At 32.2% G+C, this 19621-nt stretch overlaps 1 protein-coding gene across 2 annotated transcripts in view; it reads right to left on the bottom strand.

Annotated features, from left to right (window-relative positions):
- The window catches only part of LOC107455756 (putative inorganic phosphate cotransporter), a 33777-nt gene that overhangs the window by 2628 nt on the left and 11528 nt on the right, over positions 1-19621 (bottom strand). For both annotated transcript variants that reach the window (XM_087160695.1, XM_043052555.3), the window contains exons 6-10: positions 18418-18545; positions 12896-13045; positions 9880-10012; positions 8229-8384; positions 4431-4516 (exon numbers count right to left, since the gene is read on the bottom strand). In XM_087160695.1, coding sequence (XP_087016821.1) covers positions 4431-4516; positions 8229-8384; positions 9880-10012; positions 12896-13045; positions 18418-18545 — 653 coding nt within the window. The remainder of the gene's footprint in view (positions 1-4430; positions 4517-8228; positions 8385-9879; positions 10013-12895; positions 13046-18417; positions 18546-19621) is intronic.

A 19621-nucleotide genomic window follows, 5' to 3' on the forward strand; every position in this document is an offset into this window, starting at 1 on the left:
CGCCATTGTGTTGAAGTAGTGTTTTGAAGAATTTCTGTTGTTCTGTTGCAGACAAATGTTTTCCACTGGTTAGGATTTCCCTTTATCCAACTTAAAAGCTACAGTAGAATCGCTCCATAGTATGGCAGTGTGGGAATTCATGTTCGTTTCCCTGCAAAAGTATCGGAGTAGGCGAGCTCCTAGTAGTGCAGCTAACAATTCAAGTCTCGGAAGGGTGACCCTTTTGATTGGGGCTAGTTTATTTCGACTGCAAATGAGATGAGATGGATCTCTGTAGAAATATCATCTGCGTGACGCGCGTACAAGCAAGCACCATATGCACGTTCCGAAGCGTCGCAAAACACATGTATGGTAACGTCGGAATTTTCGGAAAAGCCAATCCATTTTGGGATGCATATTTCATTCAGATAGTGTAATTCATTTATCCACTTGTGCCACTGCTGTGCTACAGATGGAGGTAATAGTTCATCCCATTGAATACCACTAAGCCATGTATCTTGAAACAATATCTTTACAACTACTGTAACTGGAGCAAACAAGCCTAGAGGATCGTAAAACTTTGACATCAACTTCAGTAGTAAGCGTTTTGTTACTGGTTCTTTACATGCTTGAACAATTTTTGTCTGCACATCAATTTGAAAAACATCACTGTTAGTATCCCATTTAACACCCAAGACTTGCGTAATATCCTTAAACGAGACGTTTTCTTGTTTCCACATATCTTTCAAAATCTTAGAATTTGTAGTCCATTTGTCTAGTGGTAGGCTAATAAGTGATGTAAGTTGTTGCAGTTCTTGATAAAGAATCAGAGCTTCAGTATCCGTAGACGTTCCCGTAACAAAATCATCCATATAGGTGTTATTCTCAATGTGTCTAGTTGCTGTAGGATATGCTTGTTTGTGTTTTGTAGCCAACTCACGAAGAGAAGCTGCTAATAAAAATGGACTAGAGACGAGTCCAAATGGAAGACGTGTGAATCGATAGGTTACAATTTTATCTTCAGTGCAGAGTTTCCCATCAGGAGTATATATAGTATTATACCAAATAAATCGTGTTGCATCTCTGTCTTCTTCTGCTAGAATCAGCTGCAGAAATGCTTGTCGCCCATCACTAGTGATTGCTATTTTAGAAAGTCGAAATCTCAACAATGTGGCTAAGATATCGGGAAGAAGATTTGGTCCTACTTCAAGAACGTCGTTCAAAGATCGGTGACCTGGAGAATGTGAAGATGCATCAAAAACTGTACGCCACTTAGTTTCTCCATTTGTGATTTTCTTTACAGAGTGATGAGGCAAGTAATATAAACGTTCCTCATTTTGTGTTTCTGAGACAACTTCAACGTGTTTTTTATCAATGTAATCTTGCATGTGCTCAATATATTTTTCTTTGAATTCTGAATTTGCATGCATTTTCCTTGTTAAAGATTTAAATCGTTGAATTGCGACTTCATAATTGTTCGACGAAAGTTGAACTTCTGGTTTCCAAGGCAATTTTACAACTCTTCTACCATCGATGATTTCAAAAGATTGATGAAAGTTCGTTAAGAGTTCAGAGTTGTGAGGACTTATTTTTTGTTGTGTTGGTTGTATACCAATGCTCTCTAAGTTCCAGAAATTTCGTACCACATTGTCTAATTACTGAGTTGAAGTATCCACATCAACATTATGAACCGTTGAAATGAAGGAAACTGTTGCGTGTGATCGAGTTCCACTAAGTACCCAACCAAAACTTGATGGGACCAATGCCAGAGAATCCGACAACCTGACTGGAGCTTCAGAATTCATAACAATCCAGTAGTAATCTGCACCGATAAAAATCTCAATTGGTAAGTTCGACAATGAATCATCTGGATTAGCAAGTTTCATTCGCTTGTTTTTAGCAAAAAGTGAAGCACCCGTTGATGAAGGTAGGTGTGATGCATATTTGTTGGAGCTTTCAAATGCAGTAACATCAACTTTAGATTTGTCCCAGATACTTGATAACTGAAATTTGACTTGTCTTCGCATGTAGCCAACATTATCTGGGGATTCGAAGGCTTGAATGTCCAAATGTCTGGTTGAAATCACTGGAAGTTTTAAAGTATCCACAAGATTAGAAGAAACGAAACTAGATTGACTTCAACCATCCAAAAGACAACGTGTCAGTTTTGTAATGCCAGTGGGCCCAGTTATGAAAACTCGTGCAGTTTGCAAATGAACTAAATTGGAAGGCGATACATCAATTTTGTTTGTAGATGTAGCCACAGGCTGCTCATTGGTCAGAGGTTTGCATATTGATGTATGGTGTTTTCTCTTGCATTTGGCACAGCGAAATTTTTCTCTTCGGGGGCAATTTTTTTTTGGTATGTCCTCGGTTAGTGCACAAAAAACATCTATTACTAGTCTTCAATTTCTGTATGCGCGCATCTATGTCCGTTACAACATTGCACTGTTGAGGCCAATGTCCGACAGTTTCACAGAAAGGACAAAAGGGTGACATTATTTTACTTTTGGTAACTGATTTAGAATTCACATTAAAATTTTCTAAGGAAGATTTAATAGGATAGTCTGGAGCTAGTGAACCTTTAATATTACTTGCAGTAATTGATCCCTCGACCTCTTCTGATAAAAATTTCATTAATTTTGAAATATCGCTTTCAGCAAAATTTTCACGTTTGGCATGCACAATCCAGTTACGACAGATTTCATGAGGAAAAGCACGAAGTATTTTAGGAGCCAAAATTCTTCCGTATGATTGAGTTTTTTCTCCTACAGCATCTAAAGCCTGTATTCTTCGATTACAATCAATATATAACTCATTTATTGCTGCTGGAGAGTGATTTTTGACAGGTTTTAGGTTTTCTAAATAATCGAGATGAGCCTGTATTATTTTATCTTTATCGCCATATTTCGATTTCAAAATATCCTTTGCTGTTGCGTATGTTTCTGCAGTTATATTAATTCCATCAACTATTCGTTTTGCTTCTCCATCTAAATATCCCCGCAAAAAAACATGCTTGTCAATCAGCGATAAACTTTCGTTTTTGTCGATACAGTTTTCGAAACGCTCCCAAAAACTATGGAATTCTTCAATTTCGCCGTAAAACGTATTTATTTTTATTGTAGGCAACTTTACTGTAACATTTGAAGGCGAAGACGAAAAATTATTTATATTGGCAGCCGTTGGCGATGTTTCAGAAATTGAATTCGTATTCCGATTCGCTGTTCTTTTGAAATTAAATAACGCCAAATGAGCATATTCTGTGTATCTTTCGCATTCTATTATGTCTTCCTGATATTCTTCATCATTTAAAAAATTATGTATTTCATCGTCTGCCAAGGTTAATTCTTTAATTTTATCTTGTAAACGCTCAATGTTGTATTCCTTTTCAGTTTGTGTACTAGCAGCATCGTTCAATTTCGTCGTTAGTTTCGTAATGGCGGTACGTAGCGTTCTTCGTTTGCGTTTAAATATTACAAGTTTTTCACTACCGGTAGCCATTCCAATTCAGATTTCTGACGAAAGTAATTATAACAAGTTCAGTATGACTTACCGAGTTATTTCGGCACCAAATGTTGGATTTTGTTGAGAGCAAATCAGACTGAAATGTCACGTAGAACAAACTGAAAACTTAACTTTTATTTACATAAAAAAGAATATAAAAACAATAAGATGTTGCCAGCACAGGAAACTCAAACTATCTAACTAATCTCGAACTCAAACCTCAACACGGTACTCGAACACTGATGTTTTTCCTAATCTATCCTCTGCAGATATTAAAATATCGAATGAATATAACAATATCAACGAATAAATTAATATCAAATCGAATATAAAAAGTATTTAGGACATCCACCAAAGCGACTATGTGATTGTTGATATTCGTCAATGAAAGTCGACATTCTCGTGTATATATATATATATATATATATATATATATATATATATATATATATATATATATATATACATATACATATATATATATATATATATATATATATATATATATATATATATATATATATATATATATAGGATATATATATATAGGATATATATATATATATATCGATGAAACATCAGAGTTCAAAGTGTTAAATCATTTATATGTATTGGTGTGGAAAATAAATGAATGAAAAATAATACATTAAAATATAAAGCTACCACTGGAATAAATCTGTACAAAAAGTATAGAAAGTTAGCATTCCTATAAAGGAATTCATTAGTAGCATAACTTTACTGGTGTCGACTACTAAACTGAATCTTAAGTTATTTATGACTCCATCTATTTGAAATTAAGCAATATTTTTGGGACGGAGGGTGTATAATATAATTCGTTTACTAAATACAAATACAAAAATGTTTGATTTCAGAGTAGTGAATTTTGACCTTCTATTACAGTGAAAAGAGGTCAAAGTATGCCTGTAAAGTGGATAAAAAATACTTACACCACTTTTCAGTATTGCTCCAACAAACAAGGGTGCAAGAAATCCTGGTAGTGTTGCGATTCCATTTGTTATTCCAATAAGAGTTCCTGGAATATAACAATTATCATTTAAAATGATGAAAATTATTGTAATGAACATTTTAAAAGGAAAGATATACTTAACCTTATTTAAGGTGATGGCAAGTATAATTACCACCACTTTTGTAAGACCAAACTATTTAAATTTTGGATTTAATATCAGAGATGCCAACTTGCTCCGGACAGCAAATATATATTTTAAAGTGGTAGTTTATCAATTGTGATTCTTAGCTTAATAAATTCAATTCAGTAAATTTTTACCCACCACTATTTCTAAATAATTTGTAGGCTTATATAATTTACCACTTTATGATACTTACATACCTGCCAACTCTTCCGAATTTTCCGGAAGATTTTATTTTCATATTTAAAATGGTAGTAATTATGTACTATTTTTTCTTTTATAATATTAATTTTTAAAAGATATTGATCACCACTATTCTTACAAAAATTAAGCACATATAATAATATGCGTTAATATTATGGTTGTCAACTTAAGTTATCACAAATGCGACGTATTTGTTTGCTTAAAATTGAAGTTTTAATTCCATTTTAATACCACTGGGAAAAATGATAATGGAAGGGATTAAAAGTTGGCAGGTATGTACTTATGTATGTCATGCTATACCCTTTAAAAAGCAAGAAAAAAAAGTTAAATATTCGCAAAATTTAATTTGTAGCTATTTACCGCACTTTTAATTAATTTGAACTGACCGGAGCAGTTGGCATCTCTGTTAATATATTCATTCTTGCCAGCTTGTACGGACGTTGAAATAAAATTTGCAAAGTGGTAGTAATCCAACAATTAAGTTATGAAGAAGAATTATCTAAAAACAAAACTTTTAAGTCATCTATACCAGAGATGCTAACTGGCACCCATACCTGAAGGCGAGACGGAAAGGAGAAGAAACTGGTAGTAGAGATACTTCAATAATAGATAAATTTCGGGAGGAGTAAATCGATTCTAAACATTTCACTCCTATTAACTTTGACCTGGAGAAGAAGCAATTCAATATATAAAATATATCCGTTAATAAAATGGTAGTTATGATTGTTTTATTATTACCGGAAAAAAAGCTAAAAATGTAATTTATTTGTTACCAGTTTTTACTCTTTTCCGTCTTGACATGGAATTACCAGTGATGCCAACTTGCTCCTCTTTGTAAAATAGTATTTTCTAGTGGTAGCGAAATTTCAGTTGCTTTTAATTTAGTATTTTTCATTTTAAGTAATTTTTTTCACCACTAAGTATCAAAAATTATAAGTATGATATAAAATGCAACGTTAAAGCATCGATCTACTGGTTACTCTATTAAAAAGTAGGGGTAACTATTCTTCTTTAATGAATTTTAGTATATAATTTGCTAACACTTTATTAAAACTATTCCAGAAAGCGGAGCAGTTGGCATCCCTGAATTACAGTAATGCTCGCACCGTATTCGAAAAAGTATTTTAATATACTACTTTGTAGTTAAATGATTTAGAAGCTAGAATTTTCTGGCATATATGCTTTCCTTGGAAAACAATTTTTCGTGATAGTTACACAGAAATTAAATTATCTACATTTGTTTAATTTTCTTTACCACTTTTTAAAAGTTACAAGACCAGCGGGAACCCTATCGTATTTTAAAATATCGTTTGCCCAACGTCATATATTTAGAACAGTTCCTTTTTTCAAAGACATTCATTGTGGTGGGAAACTTTTTTTTTTGTATTTTCATTTATCTGGGTGAATTAAAGGATTCTCAGATACCACAATGATTTAGTTATTTCTGATTGGATGTAGAATTCTAAGGAACAAGCACTTTTATATCTATCAAAGACTTTTTGAATGCCCTAACAGTATAAAAACCAATTAATTTCGATAATATGTTCTACCACTTTTTCCATAAAATCACTTTTTGTATCATTTCAATTTATACATTCGGGACACAACGGGTTAATTCACATACTTGAGTTAACCCCCTTGAAACATTAAGATTGAGTAACAGAACATTAAGATACGATCGAAAGATATTCAGGATAATCCGTTTTTCTTCTTTGGGGCACTGTACTATCACTTTTCTTCATTGGATTGTTTTTCATATTAATGCAAATTTTATAAATGGGTAAATGATATTCAAAGTGGGATTAAAAATAAACACAAGAACGATATCCTGTCATGGATGACATTAAAGTTTTTAAAAAATGGAATAATTTTTTTTTAAATAAAATTTCTAATTCCCAACGAGAATCAAATATTCTGTCTGAGCAAGCTATTTCTTCGTCGCCAGGATTTTTCATTGCAAGCAAGGTACGACTCTAAATTTTTCTACATAAAAAATAAGGTTTGTATTATAAAGGATTTTAAAAACATTACTCATATAGTTTTGGAATAAAATATTACTGCCAAACACAGTCAGATTGTTTTTCTACTGACAATTTCGACTAACTATTTAAGTGTTTTCAACAGCAGCATAGGTTGGCAATTTAGCTATTTACTATTTTTAATTTTAAAAAAAACTTGGGTACTATTTCTTTAAATTATATTTTGATGTATATTTGGAAGAGCTGCCAACTACTACGTTTTTGCAAGTGGTAAACAATTAAAAACTAAAGCTTTCTGAATTTTTTTACTGTAATTTTGCCAGTATTTAAAAGCTTCATCATATAAAAGAGATATAATTAAGTGTAATTTCATATAAACTCTTTAATCATTTGCATGTTGTGATGAGGAAAATAACTTTAAATCAAAAACACAAGATTAGATAACATTGGATGAAGTTCTAAAATTCGTAGGATGTTGGCAGCCTTGTATTTCTATTCCTTTTATATAAGCAGGTCTCTTTAGTAAGTTAATATAATATGAACGAGCTAAAAGACTTCGATTACTATTAAATAGTTGCAGTATATATTGTTGTTATTGTCGTAGATCATTAAGGCAAAAAAAAAAAGAGTGCAATCTCTCTTGTTCTCCATTGATGCAACGTATCGCCAAGAATTCAACTTCTGCCACACCCATACGTCACACCCGTTAATAGGGTGGACCCATTCATATTTCCACAGGTTGTAACTTTGACCTGAACCAGATAGCGATCAATCTCCAATTCAGTACCCTCAAAGGTTTAATTTTTTATGGAAACATGGAGGACTACGTGGGGCTGCTTTGTGACTATTTACTACAGGAGGAGTGTTTAATCGGCTGCATTCGAACTCTCTGCCTCACGAGCGTGAGTTCAGCGTCCTACCAACCAGGCTATCTCGGACCCAACAATTCATGTCAGTACGTTAATATAAGATTAATCTAGTTGAATGACTTCTATTATTACGAGATTGCTTCGGTATATAAAACAGTAATGGGATTTGATCAGTGGTTTGTATCTATTTATTGCTGATTGTATAAATGCAAGAAAAGAATCCATGCACGTTGAAAAATAATATTGATTGTTAATAATATGTTTTTTTAAAAGTAATACGTTAAAACAGAAGATCTGAATCATGTGTGCGCTGCTATATAATTATACACGCATGTGTTAAATTTACAGTATATACACGAAAAGCACTGAAATATTTCATTTCTTAAAATTAAAAGCAAAGCTAAATATTTTCAATACATTGTGGAATGACAAAATAATTGAGGTCGCTTTATGATAACAAGCATATCTTCTAATTTTTGAATAATTTTATTAAATGTGCATGAGTTCCTGAAACACCAGCATAGAAATCACCAAAAATAACTTACCTCCGTAATTAGGACTCATGTCGACATGGTTCACCATTATACTTGAAAACATTAATCCGTTGAGACCAAATAACAAAGAGAGTAGAGTGATGATGAGGATGGACCTGCAGCCAGCAAAATAAATGGCTACTGAGCATAAAGCAGGGCCAAAAAATGCTGTAGAAAGATTTTGAACAGTTCAGCTGTAGATATCAGTTAAAAACCAATCGAAATAATAAATACGTTGCTTCAAAAATTGCTAGTTAAAAAACAAACATTTAACATATTTCGTTAAAATGCATGTGTATAAACTGTGAAGCAAAAAGAATTATTATAATAAAATACAAAAATAATAAATTAAAAAATAAATAAATAATAATTGAATGTAACCCATACCAATGTTTTCAAATAATAAATATTAAAAATATCACTTTTTTATTAGTCGGTACTTTATTTACGTCGGTCTGGGAAATATCCCTGAGGATGCTCCGCAGACATGCCATCAGAAATTTGATCCTCTGCAAAGCGTATGGCACCCCCACTTCGGTAGCCCAACGATTTGCGCGAGAAGTCGAGCAATTTACGGTAGAACAGTTTAACGAGGACCAATACCGTACACCCTCTGTCCCCACGCAGACTGATCCAAATGGTCACCCATCCGCACACTGACAGCAGTCAGTGATGTTTGTTTTTGGTGTTCTACTGGCAACCGCGTCCTTACGATCAGTCCTTTGATGGACTTACAATTGGTAAGTAAATTTATTTTTAAATTATTTTTAAATGTTCTTAATAAACTTGAAAATAAAGTCCAGAAAGGAAAAAAAGCACTCTTTTTTAATAGCTTAAAAACTTAAACTTCCCCATGCTGCATCATTTTAGTTATTCTTTCAATTTCCAGTCTTTTTTCGAACTTGTAATTCCTGATTCGCCGTTTTTCATTCTCGAACCCTGTTCCTTGATATCCTCGTCTGTCAAAAACTAAACGTAAAATCGTAAATAAATCGATTTACGATTACGATCGATCGATTACGATTACGATTTCATAAATCGTAAAATCGTCACACTAACCATCAAAAAAACTACATTGATTAAAATTGGGTGCGACAAAAACTTAAATGGACAAAATTTCAAATTTACGTTTTTTTAAAAATTATTTTTTAATTTTACTTATATGCTGCCATGGACTGCACACTGAGTGCTTGCATGCCGCATGTGATCTGTGGGTCTCAGGTTGTGCACCCTTACCCTACGCTGATGCTTTTTAAGGTTAAGTGTCATCTGGTGTACCGAGTACTGACGTTTCTTAACGTTAAGTGCCATTTTGTTTATACTTTACCAAACTAAGCTATAGTAACTTCCCCTATTGATCCATAAAATAACAATACGTATAGATCGCATATTGGGACTATACCGCAAATGTAATTACTCAAAGTGATCACGTAAAAAAATATCAAGTAAATATTTCATAAAACAAATCTGTACAGTTTGCAGAAGTTAGACGTAAGAAGTTGAAACACGTGATTTTTACATTCTAACACATTATTCTAACATTTTTGTTACGAATGGAGGATATTTGTGGATAGCAGATTAAGAAAGCAATAATTAATACGGTTATCTATAAAAAGCGAGACTTCTAATTCTCCACAAAAAGGGGAAGAAATTGCATTCTCACCTATACTGTTCATTATTTTCCTAATCGTGGTGATATGGAGATAATCCCCAGCTCTGAGAAAATCAGCCACTACGCTTGCAGGAAGTGCGAAAAGTGCCATCATCAAGTAAGGTATGCCAGATACCAAACCATTCTAAATAAATGAATAAAAGCTTGTTTTCCAGGTGTTTATGTAATAATAATTCTAAACAATAATTATCACTTTCCAAAATCAATTCGCTAATTCTCTCAGTTTCTTTAAGAAAAAAAAATTAGTTTTGTGAGCTACTTAAAAGGAAAATGTAAATTTTTTTTGTATCAGTTTAAACAGCTCTCTAAACCCAGACATTAATATTTAGAAGAAGGTAAAACCCTTAATTTGAATACTCAAACTGCACGTCTATGAAAATTAACGGAGCCTGAAAAGTGTGTTTAAAAAATTGACTGAAATTAATCTGCCTATATAAGAAAATTAACTTTTTGTTTCATTCCGTTTTTTAAGTTGATATTGTTGAACTATTTCTCAAATTTTTCTAAACTCTTCTTCCAGGTAAAAAATCATCATTCAGATATATCTTTATTGAATATGAAAGTGATCAATATGAACTGGTAGGGAAACTTGGCCTTTAACAATGTTATTGATAACTGTTAACATATGAAAACATTAAAAGTATGCAAAATTGTTAAATCAACATTTTTATATTTAGATCTAACTCGAAAAAGGATCACAGCCGAAAAAGGGCTTACTGTCTTGGTAAACTAAGTCTATGCTCCAATAAATTGAAACGAGAAAACGAATTCCGTGCCATTCTCGAATAATAAAAAAAATTAATACCCAAATTCAAAAGAAGTATAGTGTTTGTCTCTTATTATCCCTCTTTTAAAACAATAAAGTTCAACATTTAAAAAAAAAAATTCAAAATTTGTTTTATACGTTAATATTACAAGTAAATTTAAAAGTAAAATTACATTGAAAATACAAACATGTCCCTTCAGATAATGAATTTTTATAAGTTGCGTGTAACCTGGACGGAATAATCTGGTTGGCAGGATACTGGACTCACGTTCGTAAAGACGGGAGTTCGAATCCAGCCGGTCAGTAACTCCCCGTGCAGTAAATGCTGACTGGTGCACGTTAAATCTGTCAGGCCACATACTCCTCCATGCTCCCATAGTAAATTTTACCATAGGAAATACTAAATTGGAGAATGGTCTTTCTGTTGTTCTGGTTAAAACATCTGCGGATGAATGAATGGGTCCACCCAATAAACGAGTTCAGCTTATGGGTGAGGCGGTAGTCAAATCTTTGGCCCTAGATGGCGCCATCGGAACACAAAAACAATCTCGTCCTTTCTGCTTTTATGGCCGACGACAACAACAACTTCAACATAAGTTGCCGTAAAGCAAGAGCAATAAAGCTTCAGTGGACGCATTCTGTAAATTATTGCTTGTTACTTTTACAAGGCCATGTCTGCCAATTACTACGCTTTTGCAAATTATTTTATAGAGTGGCTGACCTTTAAAGGTTTGAGAATTTATGGTAATTTTAGCAACCATTTTAAAGACTTTATTAAGAAAAAGATTGAATGAAATGGCGAACATTGAACACATGAACATTTTTATCAAGCAAGGCTGCCAACGTTCTGCACTTTTTGTAAAAGATTATTTCCGTGGTAGCTAAGTTAATATTTTAATGTGTTATTTTTTTGTTTTAATGTGTTATTTTCCTCACCACAACATATATATGATTTAAATGTTCTTATGGAAATCCACTTTGTACCAGCATTAACCTAAAACATACATCGCAACCTCAACATAGATTTTTTAGATCATCATATTGCGAGGCTAAATTTCAGATTTTTTAAAAAGATCATAAATCGTGACACCGCAGGATTCAATGAAATTTTTACTTTTGAAAACTTAAAAGAAGGCATAAACCTCAGGCCATTTGGCAGCTTATTTTTGTAGTGACGTAATTTTATCTCAAATACAAAATATTTAATTTCCTTTTACTCCAATAGCATTCCAATTACCAGAAAGAACCACCTTAAAGATCACAATTCAAAACGAATGAGAAAAAGGCCGCTAACGGCCCCAGGTGCCCAGATAAATTTTGATGATTATGATGATGACCAGCTTTAACCTCCACCACCAAGCCAGCTATCCAACCAAGTCCTTACTTTATAAATTTTTTATTGTCATTATTTCAGGCGCATACGGACCCAACTTTTAACATACGAAGAAATGAGATGCCCACTGCCTTGGACAGGTACTTCGTACACCGTTATGTCTAGTCTAGTCTAGTACCAGCCTTTACGTAGAACCACAATGATCCACATGAATACTCCTTTACTTAATTTGCATTCCACAACCTCATCGAAGCATCATACAGATCGAACTAAAGATGAATGGGAAAAGGGCCGCAAGCTGCCCCAGGTGCCCAGATTTTTTATACAATTTAAGTTTTCCAAGCTTTTACGGGGTAAGGCTTTTAAGATTTTGGCCCAATTATTAAAAATTCTAAAATCTTTGGTTTTAAAGTCTACCACCCTATAAAATATTTTACATATACGAATAAAAGTAATGCATTAAAACACGAATAAAAGTAATGCATTAAAACATTAACTTAGCAAACACTAAATTAAATTTTTACAAAAAGCTTTGAAAGTTGGCGGCTATCTAGGGCTACCAACATACTAGTGGTAACGAACGTTAATTTATTTTCAGTTTAGTATTTTTAGTAGTCGTAATTATTGCTATTTTACAAGCCTTACTATTTAAGTCTCTATATATTTATTAAAACTTTTGCAGAAGGAGGCAGCCCTGTATGTTATATTTGATATCAAGGATGCTATATAATATTTATAGTTTTACTTTTGTTACCCACCAGAGTATCCATAGTAAATATATTATCAAACATGAAGTAAGTTATTTTTTTAAATGTAGACAGCTATAAAATTCTTTATAAATCTATAGACACAAAAGAAGAAACTAAAAGTAAGTAGATTGCATAGATATAAATGTATTTAAAACTTACGTCTTTTAAATCAAAGTGTAACACATTACCCAGGTATGTCGGCATCATTGTGAGTAAAGTGTAAAAAACCCAATTCTGTCCGAAATGACCAACATTAAGAGCCCACACTGGCATTGACGTCCAGATTGATTTCCATGGCATTTTCTTGGCCTACGAAAATTAGAGAAAACCTGTGCATCAATAAAACTTCTACTTTTCTTTATCTTTCAACACTAGAGTCATCATAACTGCTCACTCTTTTCACCACTCAAGAAAATTTCGTTTTAACACTAGGTTTAAGGACGTTTCTTATATACCTATCTCTACGAACACGCGTCAGTTTGAAGCATGAACGAATACACATAACTGCACTTACAGAGATGCCAACTTGATCCAGACAGCAAATATATATTTTAAAGTGGTAGTTTATCAATTGTGATTTTTGGTTTAATAAATTCAATTGAGTAGAGTTTTATCCACCACTTTTAAAAAATAGGTCGTAGGCTCATATCATTCCCTTCTTAATATTTGCAAAATTTAGATGTCTTTTTTGATTGCACGATGTCTGCCGACTAGATCATTTATTAAGATCTGGAGATGATGGCTGTCAACTGAGTTGCGGTGCTGTTAAGTTAAGTTAATGATTTTTCTCGCCCATTTGATGTTCCTGACGAGGAAAAAATTTTGATGTTTAGAGTTATTGATGTTTAATCCTTTTGGTGAGTAGTTCTTAATAATTCTCTCGAAATTATGTCTGGACGTGGCAAAGTTTGAAGCTCGTAGTTTAAAGTAAAGTACAAAAATTAAGTTTAAGTTTATTCAATTCAATTTTTAAAGTACTGCAAAATGAGTCTTCGACGTTGCGGACGTGGTGGAAAGACAAGCACGCCTTCCGGGCGTCAAAACCTCAGTGACTCTACGACGGATGAGGAATCCACAGAATTCGACAACAAAATCAAATCACGCAATATGGCTACATATCAAAATCATCCACGTGGCGGAAAATGGCAAACCGAAAAGACTTCACGAGAACCAACGGTAAATGTGGAAAGTATGAGTCCAGGTGAACGAAAGTTATATGAAGAATGGATGGAAATGATAAGGATGACCAACGAAGAAATTGAAACAACAGCGAAAGTGCTCCAGGATTGCTTGCAACTCAAAACTCAACTTATGGAAACTCAAGATGCAGGCCAAATTTTAGAACAGAAAAGCGAAAGGACAACCGATACAGAAAATACAGCTGAAAATAATGTAGAGCCCCCTATAAAAAAGCGAAAAAGGAAGAAGAAAAAGCAAAACAAAGCCAAAAATAATGAGGATGCACAAATCATGATTACAGAAAGCCTCTTCTTTACCAATAGATGCCGCCACCTCCTTGCCACTACCTGATGCAATAGTCAATTCCTACATAGCTCCACCCATAGAGGATGCGATTGAAGCCGCAGTTCTGCCCACATCTTCAGAAACCGTTCAACCAGTCAAGCACATAAAAGTTCTGGTACGTGGACTTCCAGAGGGTTTCCCTACAGATTATATCTACCCTGAATTGGACAAGAAAAGCATTAAATCACAGAAAGTAATTCAGTTCAAGAGAAAAGTGGGCGAGGCCTATCGGCTCCTCCCACTTTTTCTTATAATACTAATAGAATCTGAAAATAACCGACAAATCTACTCAATTAACAGCATATGCGATGTCCCGGTGAAAATAGAAAGGTTCCGCGGAGGGAACAGTCCAACTCAATGTTTCAAATGCGAAAACTTTGGTCACACTCAAAGAAATTGCTGTTCTCCTCCCAGATGTGTTAAATGTGCCGCCGGTCATCGATCCTATTTGTGCCATAAGGACATCAATATACCTCGAAAATGCTGTAACTGTGGGGAAGCACACACTGCTAACTACATGGGATGCAGCTTCCGTCCCCCCAGGAGGGGCCATCGTGTCACTCCAGCTATAGTTCCCACTTCAAAAGCAGGCAAAGCTCATAGACTGGTCTCAATTTTAAAAGAACTACAAGAACTATTAAAAGACAGAGAAGTTTTCCAACTACTGCAAACAATCATGTCCACTTCTGAACAATGTCTCCCTCTGACTTGTTTTCACTCAACATAGAACTCTATTCTACTGAACTTATGAACTGGTAAATTCAACACTAAATTTAATACTGCTTATTGCCACGCTAGATGGCGCCACTAAGGAAATGCAAAACTTCATGACTTTGTTTCATTTCACATTTGTCTTACAAATCACGTAATTCTAACTCAATTCAATGCTAAATGTCAATTGTACTTGTATATATCTTGATTCTATTCATATCTATATCACAACTTATGACTGCATCAAATTTAAACTCCATTCAATGCTAAAATTTCAATTGTACTTGTTTATATTTTAAATTAATTCTCTTTTAAAACACAACTTATGATTGCATCAAATTTAATCCCATTCAATACTTCAATATCAATTGTGCTTTTTATATTCATGAAAATTTCTGATTATTTTATAAATCATGACTCATATTAAATATCAATTCATGTTTAGTTTATCAAGCAGGCACCCAATTTTGGATTAATAAAGTAAAGTAAGTATTTGCAAAATTTACTTAGTTATTTAACGTTTTTTGAATTTTTTTGGCGTCTCCGGAGCAGTTGGCATATCTGCACTCAGAAAGCAATGTAATTATTTACTATAAGAAAAAAGAAATGAAAACATGAGATATATATTTATGGAATATTCTAGTATTTTATTTTTCAATACTCGAACTAAGCAACCGAAACCTTCAAAATCTGACATCAATTGACATTCTGCGTTTAATCGTCCTATTATTGCTTATCGGCAACAGTTGTTTATCGCTTGTTTCATTTGAGATAACGATATCGGATAACGGATCGAAATAATGTCTGCACATTCCTATTTATTATTGATGTGATGTTTGCATGTTTACTCAAAATTGTGTCTAAATTAATATCGCATCAAACTGACTCCTATCCGTAGAGATAGGTATACCACAATGAAAATTTCAATATTTCAACGCTTTTGAAAAAAATAGTCTTCAATATATATTTACCTTGATCAATGGATAAAAGTCATTACAAGATATAAAATAAAAATTCAAACGAGTTTTGTATTTTTCCTTATAAAATTCGAAAGACGGCAAAATCACGCGTCCTGTTAAACTAGTGTTAATATAGTATCAAACTTAGTGTTTTAAAGCACAAGTCTCAGTTTCGCTAATGAAAAAACCTCAATATATACTACAAATATTAATAAGATATTTCATTACTTGGCAATGCTTTTAAGTTTTGACTAAATATTCTCAAGTTTTTAGTTGATATTTTTCCCATCATAACATTTTTTTTTTGAGAAATCGAACAAGCTTGCAGTTATGGGAAGGCATTTCATTTCAATACTTTTCGGAGAATAATTCGGGAATAGGAATTAACCCTTTACCTCAAAATTTATTGAACATATTTTCCCCCAGTATTTTGTATTAATTTAAGTTAAAATTCGTAAAAAAAATATTACATTTAGTATTTTAATAATTTATGATTATGAAATACCAGCCTGAAACACAAGCGTTTTTTTATTGAGCTAAACGCAAAATCTTCTTCTAAATAAATCAATTACAAACGATATTTTTTTCAAATTTGCACAGAGTTACAATTGGATCTAATTTAATTATAACTAATTCTGTTATTACCCATTTGCAAAATGGGTCTTATTTTGGATCTGATGGCTTCCACACTTTTCAACTTTGCTCAACAGTAATAGTAAACAGTGCGCATACGTTGCTATGGCGACCGTCTGTTTTTCTTTTCATTTTCACTAGCAGGCATTTTTAACGTATTTTATAATAATAATTTTTATAATAACGCTTTTTATAATAATTTTAAAGTATTTTTATATTCCTTTTATTATTAACGTAAAATTACTGGCTTGATTTGAATATAAATATGAATGCTGAAGACGGAAGAGTACTTTGTGAAACACGTACATAGACAGGATATGAAAACCAATCCGACGACAAACATCAATTGAGACAGATTTTGCAACCCATGATTTGAAAGGCTGTGACTTTAACGGAGTCAATCCAGAAAAAAAAAAAAGCATTTGACCAATAGGTAACCAGTGACCGTAAAAAGGTGATGACAACTTTTATTAGTTTTTTGTATCTTTGTTCTCTCTTCACTTTACTTCATTTAATATTTTTTATTTATTTATTATTATTTCTAAAAGAAACTATTATTCTTATTTAAGAGTTTTCAAATATTGATAATATTAGAAAATAAATTTTAAAAAAAGGAAATTAGTTTCTTTATTTCTTTTTTTAAGCATATTTTAGTAGAAATATAATCCCTATATTCCATCACATTTTTGTTACTATTTTACTGTTTTTTATAGCTAAAAAATACTAAAATTATATTTTTAATTGCATTCAGAGGGTCAAAAAATATATAAAAGAGAAATTGGAGTATCACCTGCTACAAAGAGTTAAATATGTAATTTATGAGCACATTGCTGAATAAAGTTCTACAAAATTATATAAATAAATAACCACCATATTAAAATCCTATAACTCTTAAAATAATTGCAGTGGAATTTCGATCCCTTACAGAGATGCCAACTTTTTCCGGACAGCAAATATATATTTTAAAAGTGTAGTTTATCAATTCTGATTCCTGGTTTAATATATTCAATTTAGTAGACTTATATCCACCACTATTCCTAAATATTTCGTTGGCTTATATAATTCACTACTTCATAAAAGATAAAATATGCTACACCTTTTAAAACACAAACAAAAATAGTCAAATATTTGCAAAATTTACGTTGTAGTTATTGTTATTTACCGATTTTTAATTATTTTGGCGTGTTCGGAGCAGTTGGCATCTCTGGCTATGCTTCGATGATTGCTCAATCGTTAAAATGAAAATGTTGGAAATTATTAAATTTTATTTGCTAACTAATCAAGAAAAAGAAGGGAAAAAATTAAAAAAAATCATCTTTATTAAAAAGCATACTACCAGCTTTTAATTTGGCTGTTGTTAGAATGGTATTTAAATAAATCGGATTTTAAGTAGTTTAATATAATTGCATACCTGCCAACATTCATTCTTTTCGAGAATGGATTTTCCAAGTGGTAGTAAAAACAATTACCGAAAAACAATTTTACCCAAAGAGATATTTATATTTTAATCAGTTTAAAATTCGCTATCGTAAGGTCTAATATGCTTTATATATATTTGTTGTAATTATTTATATGTAGTGGTAGTCAAGCTCATTTATAATTATTAATATAATTCAAAACTTTAGTGAAATAACATGAATTTAGCTAGCACTTTAAATATGAAATAAAATCTTCCGGGAAAACCGGAAGAGTTGGCAGCTATGTAATTTTTAGAATCAAAAAATGAATATTCAAAGATTAAAATTCGTTAAGTATTTTAGCTTTAATTTCTGAAAGTAAGATATTGATATATTCATTTTGAATTAGCTTATAGAAAGGAATGGATTTAAAAATATTAATTTTTTTATAATTTACTTTCTTTTTCGCGTTGTCAATACCATCTTGAATATATATAAGTTCTTGTTTTGAAATACGGGGATGATCTTCAGGCTTTTCATGAATTAATAGAGCCCATAGAATAAACCATACACTCCCTAGTAAACCTAAAAGTTAAAAATTGACAGGAATAAAGATAAAAGGGAAATAACAGAACAGGAATAAACATAAAGGAAAAAAAATTATGTTTAGATAAAATGAAAAGTAAAGATTAAACATGTATTGTAATAATAATACCATCCAAATTGAAAAAATTCCAATTTACGTTCAATACTTTCGAACATAATTCAAATTATTTTATATAGACATCCAAAGTCAATAACTTTTCAATTGTTGTGAGGTTTTTGCCTGGATGTTTGAGTGTTGTGAATTATTTGACTTGGAAACTACATATATGTATGCGCATCTACGAAATATTTCGAATCGTAATGCACCAAAGCACAAATATTTGGCAACAATTCTTATTTTTCTAGAACTATTTTTAGAATCTAAGATATGTTTCAGGAGACTCTTTTGCTTATTCTATTTGTAAACAATCTTTATTTTAATAGCAAATGCTTCGAACGATTTTGTGTTGACTCAAACAAGTTTTACATAAAGCTTTTAGAAATGGAGCCTTTTAAAATTTGACCAATTTCAATGCAATTATAGTAAAAAAGCATTCTAATACAAACTCAATCGTATTGATTGAATGATTCTAAAATGGCTTGCATTAAAACTGGAAAGCAATTATAAACTCCCTGTCTATATTTTGGACTGTTGAAACTTTCTTCTTCTTCTGTTTAAGAATATACGGAAGTAGATAGAATTCTTTTAGTTGTTGTTTATTAGATGACGCTACATTTGCTACCACAGAGAAAAAAGTAAGGAAATTCCGCAGTTGTTGGAAAGTGTCTGCGTATATGTTAGTAATTAATACGTTGAGCACAGTGTCAGCCATCGGTGGCTGACACTAAAATTACATTTAGGCAGCGTCAACCACCGGTGGCTGACACTGACCTTTCACATAGGCTGCAAAAAACAGCTGGCTTACAGCGTATAACATGATATAGAACTATAAAATTTACACTCTTTTATGGAATTGCAGAAAATTTATTCAAAATTTACTTAATTATTGTTATTCTTGGTTTAATAAATTCATTTTAGTAGATTTTTATCCACCACTATTTCTACATAATTCGTA

The sequence above is a fragment of the Parasteatoda tepidariorum genome, chromosome 4 (assembly GCF_982258835.1).
Source record: "Parasteatoda tepidariorum strain Cologne lab strain chromosome 4, Ptep-v5.0, whole genome shotgun sequence".
Taxonomy (NCBI): domain Eukaryota; kingdom Metazoa; phylum Arthropoda; class Arachnida; order Araneae; family Theridiidae; genus Parasteatoda; species Parasteatoda tepidariorum.